At 44.1% G+C, this 15,453-nt stretch overlaps 1 protein-coding gene across 1 annotated transcript in view; it reads right to left on the minus strand.

The window, feature by feature from the left end:
* MSH2 (mutS homolog 2) overlaps nt 1-15,453 on the minus strand; it is a 53,180-nt gene that overhangs the window by 20,474 nt on the left and 17,253 nt on the right. The window contains exons 7-8 of the mRNA XM_082217422.1: nt 2,022-2,218; nt 600-709 (exon numbers count right to left, since the gene is read on the minus strand). Coding sequence (XP_082073548.1) covers nt 600-709; nt 2,022-2,218 — 307 coding nt within the window. The remainder of the gene's footprint in view (nt 1-599; nt 710-2,021; nt 2,219-15,453) is intronic.

Below are 15,453 nucleotides of genomic sequence, written 5' to 3' on the forward strand. Positions count from 1 at the left end.
TAAAAAGTTTAAGCAGCTGCATAGGCTTGCCGGCCTTCAAACGAAGAGATGTAAATAGGTATCTGCCGTGTCAATAAGATGAAATGATCACAACACATTCACTGAAGGAATGTCTCTGCCCACTGGAAGTCGCCCCCACCCTGACCACTCAGATCTTCAGAAGAGGACCCACCACATCTAATATATAAGGGAAGAGCCCTATGGCTGTCTGTAGCAGGGCCTTCTCTGTGGTGGCATAAAGGCTCTGGACCTCCCTCCCTAAGAAACTCTGTGTCCGTTACTCCCTACGTTTCTGAAGCACATCATACAGTTAGCTTCAACACGTGCCATACAGTACTGACGGGACAGATTTATGTTATAATCTGATTAATGCCAGTCCTTGGTGATTTTTTAAATTGTGCTGACACTTGGTTTCTTTTATTGCCCTATGGCTGTTTTTAGTCATTTTGGCGGAACAGCCTTGAATAAGTTTTTAGAAAGGCAGGCTGAAAAGTTTAAATGTAGAAACGTTCTGCATGCTGCTAATACCACCGGGTCATCATCCACCCAGCACATCTTTGACAGAACCAAGCCATATTATTCTGCTTCCTTTAGATTACCGTGTTCATGTCCAAAGTTTCATCAATCATATTTTGGAAATTGGAGAAGTCAGACAGCAGCTCCCTCAGAGGTCCTGTGAACACTGCTTGTACTAGTGTCTTGCTGTTTTCTGAAAAAAAGGAAAAACACAAACATGTATCATAATCACCATCAATTTATTCCTTGCCTTGTAAACTGCCATCTCAAGGCAATCTACATATAAGATAATTAAAAACAGTTCAAAACGGCAAATATGTTTAAAGCAAGAATTGCTCTCTAAAGAGCAATACAGAAGCCAGTTTTCAGGGAAAGGTGGCAAACACTGCAGAGACAATTTTAATTTTTTAAAAGACAACAGACACAATGTATTCCTCAGGCTGCCAAATTAAAGAGTGCTTTTAATATATATTTCAGACATTCCCATTTCATTTTCTTAGCTACTGGCACATTCAAATCAGAAAAGTACATCTGCAGAGGTCAAAATAGTCCATCCTTTTTCTTCTCTTAATGAGCATGGCAGTTCTCTTAAGTTCACCATTTTGCTTTTTTTTAAAAAAAATCCAACCTTCTACTTTAAATTGCCCTGAGAAGATACACTTATTAATATTGAAACCAGGAGTTGTGGGGTGGGGAGAGAGGTGGAAACAGCCTGGTTGTTCTGCTAAGCCTCTGCCCTCCAGAGGATTTTGGACTACAATTCCCAACAACCCCCAACCAGCTCTGGAGGGCACTGGCTTGGCAAATGCTGCTCTAAAATTTTAAAAAACTGGAGGAATAATTATCCATGCACTTCACAAATTAGTCCTGCAAAAGCAACACTTTCTATGTGAAAAAGGAAGGAAAGAATGTGTGGTCCTTTTTAAAAAAACACAGACATAAAGACGTTTTCATTTGCCAAGGCTTCTCAGCATGTAAACTAGCTGCTTTTAATTGCCAGTGTTTTTTCCAGCCCTTGCGCTGTTTTTATAGCTTTTACAGCTAGTTTTATATGGAGCTTTTATTGCCTCTACTGTTTTTCTTGCTTTGTGCTTGATGGCTTTATGCCTCCTCTTTTATGACAGCGCCTGAGAGTTGTGGGCTGCAGCCCTGGGCGGCAGGAACCTGATCCCAGGTCCACTCAAGCAGAATGATATTGGGGGCAATTTCCTCCTCTAGCGCTCCTAGCCTAGATGGGCAGCCCACACACAAACCCTGCAGCCCATGCTCTGAAAGCAAGGAGAGGCTTTGGCCCTCTAGGTATTGGTGGAGCTACAACTCCCATTATCCCAGCAAGCACAGCCAGGGACAGTGGGAGTTGCAGGTCGGCAATATCTGGAGGGCTAAAGCCACCCCACCCTTGTCCCAATGGAATCCATATTACGAAGCAAGCAACTGTGTTCAGGTCCTTGTTGCCTCTCGCCAGCTTAAGATATAGATATAGCACAACAGTGAAAATGCATCACCGTCAACTTTGTCCAGTGCTTCTATCACATTCGGTATCTGATTAACAGCCTGGTATATTTTGTAACAGTCCTGGAGTGTGGCTTTCTTGGGGAATTTTTTCGCTATCCGGTTGAAGTCCGGAAAGCGACGGAGGACGTCTTCTTGAAGAGACTGCCTCAGCTCTGCGTCTTCCACAAAGGCCTCCACCAAGTTTAGCCTGAGGGTGGGACAAGATGAAACAAAAAGAGACCAAAAAATCAGTTTGTGCACACAGGGCTTTCGTAGCCTCCGGAGGCAACTACAATCGCTCTCTGTCGCCACACTTCTTCTTTTATTTATTAATGGAAGCACAGAAGATTCAGCTTGCACCAACAGCCCACTCCCCGACGGTGGCTGAAAATCACAGTGAGAAGAGCCAAACAAGTGAAAATCTTGACAGCTTGGAGCCAGTCCCTTGGCAGTTTGCTTTGCTGCCATCAATAATGTTCATGATAAATGTCTGGTCAAAGGTTTCAACGAGAATTAAACGGGAAACTGTTATCTTTAAAAAGTTCAGCAACACCCTCCCTTGAAGCAGAACACTAAATTTAATAATAATAATAATAATAATAATAATAATAATAATAACAACAACAACAACAACAATAACAACAACAACCACCACCACCACCACCACCATCACCATGTGTCTTCCTTTGCAGAGGACAATCCTCTGAAAAGGTGGCCAGTGCCAACCTGGTTGAAAGATGAAGCCTATAGAAGGAGGGTGGGGATTATTATAATGATGATGATGACGATGATGATGATGATGATGATGATAATAATAATATTTATACCCCGCCCATCTGGCTGGGTTTCCCCAGCCACTTTGGGAGGCTCCCAATAGAGGACTAAAAACAGAATAAAACTTCAAACATTAAAAACTTCACCATCAACATCATGACATTTCTATCCCACCTTTCTTCCAAGGAGCTCCAGGTGGTGCACATGGTTCTCCCACCTGCATCTTATCCTCTCAACAACCCTGTGAGGGAGGCTAGGCCTGGGATGTTCAAAGCATACCCACAAACACACACACACACACACACACACACAGTATTGCTTGAAAGACAAATCTTTAAAACAGAGATGGAAAGTGTCACGGGAAATGGGGGTTGCTTGTGTGTAAACCTCCAGCGGTTCCAAACTGCTTAGAAGTTGGTGGTGTCTTTCCCTGACTGAGCAGCCTAGGTGCTGCTGCCGCTCAGTCGCTGGACGAATCCGTGAGTGGGTGTTTCCTAAATTTCCTCCAACATAGAAGCTCTTTGACGGACAACCTTCGCCTGGCCTCTCTGCGCGTAACCCTTCTGCGCAGAGTGGGCGTGCCCAGAGGTGCCCCTCCACTCTCTTCACTACCTTCAGTGCCAGCATCCCGGAGCCTCTCCTCCGAGGTGCTTCCTCCCTCTTCCTTCTTCCTGGTGTCACCGGAACATTCTTCCCCAGATGACCTTCTCTCTCTACCCTTACTCGTTCCTTCTTCTGCAGAATCGGGAAGCACCTCCTCTCCCCTCTGCTCCGATGTCAGTTCCCTGACAGAAAGCAAGTGTCCTGCAGCCATGACTTTGCATTCCATTTTATAGACAAGCCATGGACCACCCAAATGAAATGGGGTGGACCACTGGTGGTTCAAACTGGCCCATAGAACCCTTGCATGTAGCCTATACAGCACTCTCTCCTTCTCCAAGGAAAAACATACAAGGAGAAGCCATAACAGCATCTTCTCCCCTTCCCCGAATAAGTTTCATTCTTTGGGGGCCAAACATTGAGGTGTATCTACAAGATATTGCACTCTTGGCCCCACCTAGTCTGTTCAAAAGACAAAATTGTTTCCCATCCTCATCACAAAGCAAAACCCGATAGTGGGGACAGGAGGGGACGCAGGCTCACTAGCAGAAATGCAGTCTGAGGTTCCAAAATAAAAAAATTCCTTCCAGTAGCACCTTAAAGACCAACTAAGTTAGTTCTTGGTATGAGCTTTCATGTGCATGCATACGAAAGCTCATACCAAGAACTAACTTAGTTGGTCTTTAAGGTGCTACTGGAAGGAATTTTTTTATTTTGACTATGGCAGACCAACACGGCTACCTATCTGTATCTGAGGTTCCAAATATTGTAAGCTAAATAAGCTTACCAGCTTTGTCTTTTAATTAGTACTTCCATCCACCACAAACAAGTACCAATAAGACAATCAACTTTCTCTGCTTTTTTTAATTTTGCAGAAGGCTTCTCAAGAGCAGCACAGCCAGCAAGGGGGAGACGGGTACATGTGCAGGAGGAGAGACTGGGAGAACGCTTCTGGTTTTTCAGTTCAGGTGCCAAAATGCCACCTCCAGAAAAACGCCTTGAGTCAAAGTATATGACCCATCCTCCTCCGTTAAATCCAAAGCAGGGATAAGAAAGAATGAATTCTAGAGAACATTACCCGCTTAATTCTCTTTTCTTCCCATTTTTTTTCATTGTTGAGGCTATATGGAAAAAAAAATCCCACTTTTAAAAAGGGTCATAAAGCAAGGAGACTTTCCCACAGTTGTATGACAAATGAGACCTGCAAGCAGTGGGTTTTATTTTCTCCAAAACTCAATGCACCCTCTTGAAGGATGATTTTTCTTCTACTCCTGCAATAATTCCATGGCATTAGAATTCTATCTCTTTCTGCTTCTGCAGGAAAAAAAAGAGCACTCGGGATATTTTTATTGCTTCTTTCTCCATAAAGGGGACGATCCCTTACCTTCCTACACTCCAGCATTATTGTACTAGGAAGAACAAATTAATGCAAGCTTTGATAGCCATCAAAGCACAGAGGGCTGAGATCTGCCGTCAGTTCAGTGCACAGCTGACTTGTTAATTTATGCTCACATATAAGCAGGCAGGCTAACTCTCCGTTAAATGCTTCTGGAATTAAGTAGAAACTCTTCAGTGACATCTTGCTAAAAGCCTCACTAGCATAACCAGCGTTGCGCTTTTCTTCTTCGTAGACACAACTGTGACTTTGGGGGAAATTAGGTTAGATATCAGAAGCTGGTGGAGCCAGGGACAGATCTGGTCCTGACAAATGTATCTGCCAGTTTCCAAGTAGCTCATCACCACCCCTTATGCCCTAGGCTTCGTGGAAGTTTGGAAATAAAAGGGAGGAGGGAGAAAGGAATGTCAGAAATGAAGGCTCTGCCTTCCTTCCATATCACTAGAAAGCAGCTGATGGGTCACTTTATTTGCAAAGCAGTTTCTTGCTGAAAAAATAAGCCCAGAATAAAGAAGGGGGAATAAAACATATGACCTCAAATCAAGGGACACTGGCTAGACAGAAGCACTGCTGGGAACGAAGAAGATGATCCAGGAGGCGATTGTGAATCACAACTAAATGTGGCACAAACATCATGATGGTGCTAAAAAAGGAAAATGACATTTCAGATTCATGAGCTGAAGCATCTTATTGCATGACGTATCCAGCAGTTGTTGAGCAACCGTCAGGCTTTGGCTGAAGAAACTATAGGTACCGTGCTCTTATGGAGGATTCAAACTGTAGCACAAAGGCACAAAGGGAAATAAGCAGGACTCTAAAATAAAAGGAAGGAATGGGAAAATTTGCCTTAAAGTGGAATGAGGGTCTTTTAGAAGCAAATAGAATCTCAAAATTTGCAGCAAATAACCTGTCATGTTTGTTTGTTTGTTTGTTTGTTTGTTTGTTTGTTTGCATATAGATGCCACCTTCAAGGGGGTACTGGTTTTGGTGTGTGAATGACTGTTATATGTCTTAGTACCAAACAATGCTTCTCTGAAACGTGTTAATGCTGAACGTGACTACTGGAAGAAATCAACAAACAAGCAATACATGAAGTACTGTATGTTCAACGGAAACGCAGCCATGCAAATATTATCAAATTTTACAATGAAGATTAGGCAAACCTGGTCTGTTTGCAGAAAACTGCTTGGCACTTCTAAATTTATTCTGCTTCCATGATTTGGAATTAGAAAGAAATATAGAGGCAGGGTAAAGGAACTGGTAGACATTTCCATATTGTTTTATGCAACTGTGATGAATAGGAAGCTTTTTATTTTGTAAAACAATTAACCACCAAGAGTATTTCATATAATAAATGAACAACACACATTTCCTCCAATAGAGCTGCTTTCAGCACGACACCAAGCAAGGCACACATTAAAGACTAGTTTTAAAAAAGAATAAAAACAACCCCAAACACTCACAGATAAGATATAAAATAGAAACACGATATAGCATTAAGATATATAATACTCCTTAATGCGCACCAAAGCCAGGGTTTCATATAATTCACACACCTCTCTCTTGCTCACACTTCAGAGTCATAGATCTCTTATACGCCTCTCGTTCTGCAGTTCTTTGGGGCAGAGTGCTCCCCTCTTGTTATTACTAAATAACAAAACTGTAAGAACTGCATGAAGGGAGGCTTTGAAATTAGATGCTGAGGTTATCAAGGCAAAGTGTGGACTACATATCTTTTTCTAGTGCTCAGCAGAATCCACTGCTGCAATTTTGAGGCTTGCCAGAGAGGTTGCAGCGTGTTGCAGCAAACACAACAGGTAGTCCTGTAGCATCTTACAAAACAGATTTATCACGGCACAAGGCCCCCAAGTGGGAAAGTCCACTTCCTGCATTGCAAGTGCCATCCCCAGATGACGGGGCAGATAAGATACTCATTCACAAGAGGGAAGAATTGCAAACAGAGGGTTACAGATTAAAAGGGTGGCAGTGGGTCTGTGGCATTTCTCTGCAAGTCACAAATAGATGCAAGAGCAGAACAGAGCAGCCCATTCAAAAGAGCAATTATAGTTGGGGGGTGGGGAAGGATCACATTAAGATTCTGTTAACACCTACAGGGAAACAGCAAACCAGAGTCCTGATTTTGTCCAAACTGAGCGCAAAAGAATTTGCTGGTTCTGTAGTTTTATGCTAGAGCTTCTTGTTAAGTCTTGTTGTTGAAAGTATAGTGACTTTGAAGTCAGCTGCAGAATGCTCTGTAACGCATTACAGTGGAACCTTGGGTTGCGAATGTGATCTGTGCGGGAGGCACTTTCCCAACTCGCAGCGGTCACAACCTGCGATTTAGTGTTTCTGCGCATGCGCGAGCGCCGAAATCCGGAAGTAACCTTTTCCGGTACTTCTGGGTTCAGCGCGGTGCACAACCCGAAAACGCGTAACCTGAAGCATCTGTAACCCGAGGTACCTCTGTACAGCTTCCAAGGTGCCTGCTAATTTTTATGTCAGATTTGAGCCCCAAGTCCAATTCTTAAACACTTACAAGTTATTAAACTGGTAATAAATATTTTCCCATGGCTATTATTTCACGTGAATCCTTTCTGCTAGAGCAGAGCAAATCTGCTGGATCTGTATTTATTTCTACATGCTGCTTCAGATTATCCAAACGTTCATCTGTATTACTTTTCTGTCCCAGAGGCAGGGCAGGTCTGCTTCCTACCTAACAATTCTGTACTGGAGAGCTGAATATTTTTATATACTGTATATGTCTGGCTTATCTAATCAGAATGATGCTGCCCTGAAGCTGTATTCAGAACAACTAAGGAATGTTGCAGTTTTCCCTTAACAGACTTAAGGCTCTGAAATGTGTAGAGGTGCATAAATTCTATCTTTGGTGATAATGCAAAAGCGAGACCACTCAAAATGTGCCACTAGGAACATTACAAAACCTATGTGAAGTGTTGGTTCTTTCTGTTGTAAGTATAAACAGCATGTCTCCACTCAGAGAATACTTTCCTCTCACAGTGCGCAAAAACTTTTGAACAGAATAAATTTTCAAGTTACAAGTCCTCAAAATTTATCGGGGATGTGTAAGACTCAAAGTAAGGTAAAGGTAAAGGTAAAGGTAAAGGTACCCCTGCCCATTCGGGCCAGTCATGTCTGACTCTGGGGTTGTGCGCCCATCTCACTTAAGAGGCCGGGGGCCAGCGCTGTCCGGAGACACTTCCGGGTCACATGGCCAGCGTGACAAAGCTGCTCTGGCGAGCCAGCACCAGCGCAGCACACGGAAACGCCATTTACCTTCCCGCTATAAAGCGGTACCTATTTATCTACTTGCACTTAAGTGTGCTTTCGAACTGCTAGGTAGGCAGGAGCTGGGACCGAACGGTGGGAGCTCACCCCACCGTGGGGATTCGAACCGCCGACCATATGATCGGCAAGTCCTAGACACTGAGGTTTTACCCACAGCACCACCCGTGTCCCATAAGACTCAAAGTACAGCAATGCAAATGTAGCTTATTTATAAAGAGGTACAGATACTGGGTTGTATCCAGTGCTAGTCCTAAGAGTAGACCCACTGATGTTCACAGGCACGACTATTCTTTTTAATATGTCAACTCTTGAGTAGAACTTAGCTGGCTACAACGTTTTTAGCTCCTGCTCAGCAGCCCATGTGGTCCTCAGTACCACCTGAAAACAGTGTAAGCCTCTGAAGATAGACGCAGGTGGAAGAGCAGGGAGAGGGAGGGGAGAGGACTCTAGATCAACTACAAATGGAGACCCAACTGTGGTTCTTGCCAGCACAGATGTTCCGGAGATGTTGGGGAATTGCATGTGCACGATTCCCCTTGCTGTAATTTTGCACCTTTGCACCTGCTAAAGGCAAGTGGTTGGTATGCATAATAATGCAGGGCTCTGGAGAAATTAACAAGGAAACTTGACAGATGGGGTTGGCGTTCCTGCAAACAACAGGTATATCAGATGCACAGGAGAGTCCATGGCACATGGGAGCATCGGATCAGGTTCAGCTGTCCCTGCTGCCTAATAAAATTCAGCAATAGATTACACTGCAGCCCACTTGACAGCTTTTTCACAAGCCATTAGAAGCGACTTCATGTTGGGAGACCCCTGGTTTCCAACAATTCCAGGGATGATGTGCTATAATAAACATGTTGGCATGACTGTTCACTGACTTATATCTTGCCCCGCCAAGGTTTTGATGTGCCTGGGTCAGGGTCACTTCTCTTACCTAGGCAGTTATCTTTCCAGAAGGGTCAACACTGATGCCAAAATCCAGCATCGCCTGAGCTCTACGAGTGCGGCTTTCTCCGGATTGAAGTGCAGAGTGTTTTAGGACCAGGACATTCGCAGGGAAACCAAAATGCTTGTTTACAAAGCTGTTGTACTACCAACCTTACTGTATGCTTGTGAAACATAGCCCACTTAGAAACGCCATCTCCAACTTCTCGAAAGATTTGATCAACAGTGTCTCCGAAAAATCTTACACATCACTTGGAAAGACAGGCAAACTAATATCCGTGTACTGGATGAAGCGAAGAACACCAGTGCTGAAGCAATGATTCGTCAACATCAACTTCATTGGACTGGTCATGTTGTGCGGATATCTGCCTGATTATCGTCTTCCAAAGCAACTACTCTATTCCAAACTTAAAGATGGAAAGTGCAGTGCCAGTGGTCAACAAAAGAGGTTTAAAGACTGTCTCAAGGCAAATCTAAAAAAATGTAGTATAAACACCGACAACTGGGAAACACTGGCCTGCGAAGAAGAGAAGAAGAGTTTGGATTTGATATCCCGCCTTTCACTCCCCTTCAGGAGTCTCAAAGCGGCTAACATTCTCCTTTCCCTTCCTCCCCCACAACAAACACTCTGTGAGGTGAGTGGGGCTGAGAGACTTCAAAGAAGTGTGACTGGCCCAAGGTCACCCAGCAGCTGCTTGTGGAGGAGCGGAGACACGAACCCGGTTCCCCAGATTACGTGACTACCGCTCTTAACCACTACACCACACTGGCTCTCTGATCTTAGATCTTAGAGAAGGATCTAACATATTTGTTTTATTCTGAATTGTTTTATTTGAGGTTTCAATGTGTTGCAAACCATTTTGAGATTTGTTCTCTGAAATATAAAGTGGTATAGACATGGACGCGGGTGGCGCTGTGGGTCAAACCACAGAGTCTAGGACTTGCCAATCAGAAGGTCGGCGGTTCGAATCCCCGCGACGGGGTGAGCTCCCGTTGCTTGGTCCCTGCTCCTGCCCACCTAGCAGTTTGAAAGCACATAAAGTGCAAGTAGATAAATAGGTACCACTCCGGCGGGAAGGTAAACGGCATTTCTGTGTGCTGCTCTGGTTCGCCAGAAGCGGCTTAGTCATGCTAGCCACATGACCCGGAAGCTGTACACCAGTTCCCTCGGCCAATAGAGCGAGCACTTCAGTTGGAGAACAGCCTTTACCAAAGGTGTCATGGACTTTGAAGACACTCAAACTCAGACCGCAAGGAAGAAACGTGCTAAGAGGAAGGTATACTTGGCAAATCCACACTGTGATCCACTCCCGCCCGGGAACCAATGTCCCCACTGTGGAAGGACATGAGGATCCAAAATTGGCCTCCAAGGTCATCTACGGACTCATTGTTAAAACCGTGTTTATGGAAGACAATCTTACTCGGCTATGACCGAAGAAGAACTCACAAGCCAGGGTTGAGATTGATCACCTCGGATAATACATCTGGCATTTTGAGGATGAAGGAGTACTGAAATTTATAGCCGAGGCTACGGCAGCACTGGTCGTACTTCTGCACGCTATCGTGTGTGACTAGTTCTTTCTGCCGGAACGGGAAAGGCTATAGCTCAGTAGTAAAGGACACACTTTGCATGCAAAATGTCTCTAGTTCACTTTCTGCTGGGCTGGTGTAGTGGTTAGAGTGTTAGACTAGAACCTGGGAGACCAGGGTTCAAATCCCCACTTGGTCATGAAGCACACTGAATGACCTTGGGCCAGTCCCTGTCTCTCAGTCTAGCCTATTCTCATAGGGATGTTGTGGGGATTAAATGATGAGGGGGGAAACGATGTACCACCACCTTGAGCTCTTTGGAAGAAAAGGTGGAATATGAATGCAATGAATGAATGAATGAATGGGCTTTTGAAAGAAGGCTACTTCTGGACGACTATTTTAAAATCGTCACGATCACTGCCCTCTCACGTCACCTCTCTCCCTTGCCTCTGACTTTATGCAGCATTTAAGATGCACTCAGAATGCCTCTAAAGAGCGGGTAAAAAAATCAGCTGTCAATTCTAACTCTTCCTCAGGACTGGAATTCAGGCGAGATAAGAAGTTCTGGTCTCTGAACCTGAGCTGCATTCTGCAAGGGCCCTGAAAGTCAGAATGTTTCCAAAGCACCTGTCAAAGGATTTTCTTTTGGTTGAGGGGGTGGTGGGAGGGAGAGAGATAGATGTTCCCAAATCCTGGCAGGCTACCAAGGCCATCCAAAATGAGTGGCCCATCTCTAAACTCTAGAGAATTCTAATAGCGTTTTATCTATAGCAGCAAGACAAAAGGTCTCGCAAGCAACGTTCATCTGATCACAGCCAGAATGACCACTACCAGTTTAAATGCCCTTTCAACGCTTATTTTGTTATTCTGGCACAATTCCACTCAGTCCCAGAACAATTTAATGTTGTTCAATCAAATCATTCCTCACTTTGAGCTTGGCCAGACCTTTACAGCATTAAAAAAGACTATAAAAATGTAACAACAGCATGAACCAGCCTTCCCCAACGTGGTGCCCTCCAGATGTTTTGAACAACTCCTCCCATCAGGGCTTTAACGGGTGCCATTTGAAATGCAATGAAGGAGTCACACTTAGAAAAATGAATGGAGCACTATCAAACTAAACTGCACACTTTGGGTGAGTGGTAGAGAAACTACAAGTGTCCACTTCTTCCATGAGAAGACTAGGACTAGCTCAGACACCAAAGACCCAGAACTCATTTCCATGCCGTTTGGTGGGATTTCATTTCTTACATGTCAAACTCACCCACCAAATTGCTAAATTTGGCTTTCAGGATGTGTTTTCCTGCTTTTTTCTAAATCAAAAGTGCAGACAAATGAGGAAAAAAATGCCAACATAAAGTTGTGAAACACAGGAACAGTAAGTAAAGAGAAATGAAAAATTTTTACAGTAACAGAATAATATTTCTAAAAAGAAATCAAGCTTCCTAGCAGCAAAAATGGCTTACGCTTGTCGCTGAATGGAAGCCACCCCTTTAAAAGACATGCCTAGCATTTAAACAAGCCCTTAAAGACCTTTATACCCAACTAGGTATTGGGTAGGTTTCCCTGGAAGACACATGCAGATGTCTGGAAACAGACATTAATTATGGTTCATTTCAAACCAGTCATCGTCGTATTAAGGTTTTTGACACTCGCTTGTTGAAAGCATCCATAGTAAAGTGTTAACCACAGTGCTGACAGCACAGGAGGCAGGTGCTAACTCACAGCAGAAGCTTCCGAATGCCGCCTCCCAGACACCTGGATGGAGGAAAGGGGAGGAGGGGAATGAGCAAGCCCAGGACGAAGATAGGCTCACTGGTATCTGCTAAACTGAGGGGGGGGGACAGGGACGGGACCTTTGACAGCTCAAGGGCCACATTCCCCACTGAGGAACCTTCCAGGGGCCACATGCCAGAGGCTGCTGCAGCCAGAGGCAAAACTATACATTTGTGCAGTGGGCTGGTTTCTGCACATACAGCCCTCTCTATGGAAGTCTATGGGTGACATTTAACCAAGTTTTATTCAGAGAAGACCCACTGAAATTAATTGACCTGGCTTAGTCACAAGCGTTCATTTCAACGGGTCTCCTCCTGCGTAAAGAGCAGTTGCATACCACTCCATTGTTCTAATTTGGCAGGAGACAAGTTAGTGTTATGGCCCTTTCTTCTGATTAAGCTTCAACTGTGCTGCTATTCTGCCAAAACAGGAAAGGAAAAGGGAAAGAGAAAGAGAAAGAGAAAGAGAAAGAGAAAGAGAAAGAGAAGATCACACAACTGACCTGGTGTTCATTAACTTGCAAGACACTTCAGGGGGTAAGACTGCCATTTCACATTCATTTTAAGTTGGTGAGTTTTAGCAACTGGGAGCGGGTAGTTAAGAGCCAGCTAGAAGCTGCATCTGTGTACAGTCATACCTCGGGTTACAGGCGCTTCAGGTTGTGTTTTTTCGGGTTATGGACCACCGAAACCTGGAAGTACCAGAACGGGTTACTTCTGGGTTTTGGCAGTTGCGCATGTGCAGAAATGCTAAACTGCACTTTGCGCATAAGTGCCGAATCACAACTTGCATGTGCGCAGACGTGCATCCCGCACGGATCACATTTGCAACCCAAGCATCCACTGTACTGTACTTAAAAACTTGCTGCTGCTGGGAGCGCTGAAGTATGACTTGGCGGCCTTAATCCAACATCAACGGATTTACAGTATGCTCCTCAGACTTTGGATCTGGGCACCACAGAGTTGAATTGCCTGAAGAAATTGGTCATTAGCCCACAACTGTGATTTTACGGATGAGAAGCAGAGACAGCTTTGTTCTCACAAAATATCCAATGGAGCATCTAAGGTGTTTGTTGGTTTTTTTAAAAAAAAGTATGGTGGGGGATGCACGAAGAAGATTTGATCACATCACACACACACATACACAAATATACACACCTGCAGTCTGAAGCAGCACTGGCCAGATACAGCATTTTTACGTTTCTTCATTCATTAAAATGCTTACAACACAGGTTCATTTAAAAAAAAGAAAACCAAAGCAGCTTGCAAAAAGAACTAAAAGCAATTAGCGCACTGTATAAACAGAATGTAAATCAACAGAAAGCCATACCTGAGATTACAATCAACAGTTTTTATATTTTTTAAAAATAGGTCCTTGTGAGAAAAGATTACCTTTGCTTGACGTCCGAAAGCCACCAAACATAGGAAAGTGGGAAGCTACCTTGCGGCAAGCTACCTTGGCCAACCTAACTCACGGGCTGGCAGCATGTCAGGGATTCCAAAGAGAGGGTCTCTCCCAGTCCTCCCAGGAGATGCTGGGAACCAAATCTGGGAATTTCCGCATGCAAAATGGACGGTCTACCACTGAGTTACGGAGCTTCCCTAAAAGGAATGGAGATACTCAAGGGAAGGAATGCCTTAACATCAGTGCTATCTCAGAGAAGGCTCCGACCTACATTGCCACAAACACCTCGGCAGCTGCTCCTCAGAAGAACAGACAGAAACCTATGGACCAGGACTCATGTCTACCATGAATGTGGTCTTAGGAGAGCAACATTGTCAGTGCATCACATTAGGAAGGAGGAAGATAATGATATTACTGGTATTATTACTAATACTACTTATTTTTAATGCAATTAATATTTCTTTTCTAAAAAGTTATATACCACTTAATGTCAAAATAGGCTTATACAAATATAAAAATTGTTTCGCTAAGAAGATGTGGACAGTGATGGGCACCTGTTGGTGGGGTCTGTATCACAGAGGGCTGAAGTGCAAGGGGAGATTTTCACCCACCTGATTTTAGGAAATTCCCCCCTTGTGCCAAGCCCTATGGGACCCACAGTGTCAACTGTTCAGGAGGGACCCCCAATTCTCTGGAGAGTTTTTTGGGGCATACAGGCGATGGGAGGGGAAGAGCAGCTCAGTCGGCAGAGAACGGCTCTTAATTTCAGGGCTGTGGATTTGAGCCCCACGTTGGGCAAAAGATTCCTGCATTGCAAGGGGGTTGGACTAGATTACCATCATGGTGCCTTCCAACTCTACAATTCATATTCTAAATCATATGATCCACTGAAAGTGTTAATTTTTAGCTGGCAGCTGGTTTCATCTTCTCTTTGGTATTTTTTTTGTTATATTGTTTTAATGTAAACTTGTGGTTTTATTGTTAGCTGCCTTGGGTATTTCCTTTGGGAAAGCATGATACAACTTTTTATAATAAAGAAATATTACTACTGCTACTATAATAATCATCCCGGGGGGGGGGGTGTTACGTTAAGTAATTTATATACCACCGCAAGCACTTTGCTTGCTTTACAACATTTGCAAGAGCCCCGAGAGAGAAGCTCCTTAAGCTTTTGCCCTACCGTAGCTGAGCAAGGATCTAGGCACCTGTGCCAACAAACACCACGAAAAGGTTTTCATACAGGGTTCTGGTCTAAGTCAATCCTCCACAGGGAGTCTGTCAGGCTTTGTTGAACAGAACTTGATGTGTTTTCCCCTCAGGCTTTAGAAGACATTCATAGTTCTTCCCACACAAAGTCTTCTTATAAGCCCACATGCTGTCTGCTGAAGTCATTGGTCGCTGCTGACAAGCCTAAAGAAAGATATCTTCTGAGTAAGAGCTGCTTCTTTTTTAGGAGGATGGCACTACTACCATCCCAACTTCTATAGATCTGCAATGGAGGAGATTCTCATGGAGCGTTATCAATGCCTGGTAGCCACGATATGTGATAGCTCCATTGGTGGAGCATGAAACTCTTGATCTCAGGGTTGTGGATTTGAGCCCCACCTTGGGCAAAAAAGTCCTGCATTGCAGGGAGTCAGATGACCTGTGTGGTCCCTTTCAACCCTACAGTTCTATGATTCTCTGGTTATGCTCTGCCTCCAAAGTTG

This window comes from Podarcis vaucheri (genome assembly GCF_965113315.1).
Source record: "Podarcis vaucheri genome assembly, chromosome: 3".
Taxonomy (NCBI): domain Eukaryota; kingdom Metazoa; phylum Chordata; class Lepidosauria; order Squamata; family Lacertidae; genus Podarcis; species Podarcis vaucheri.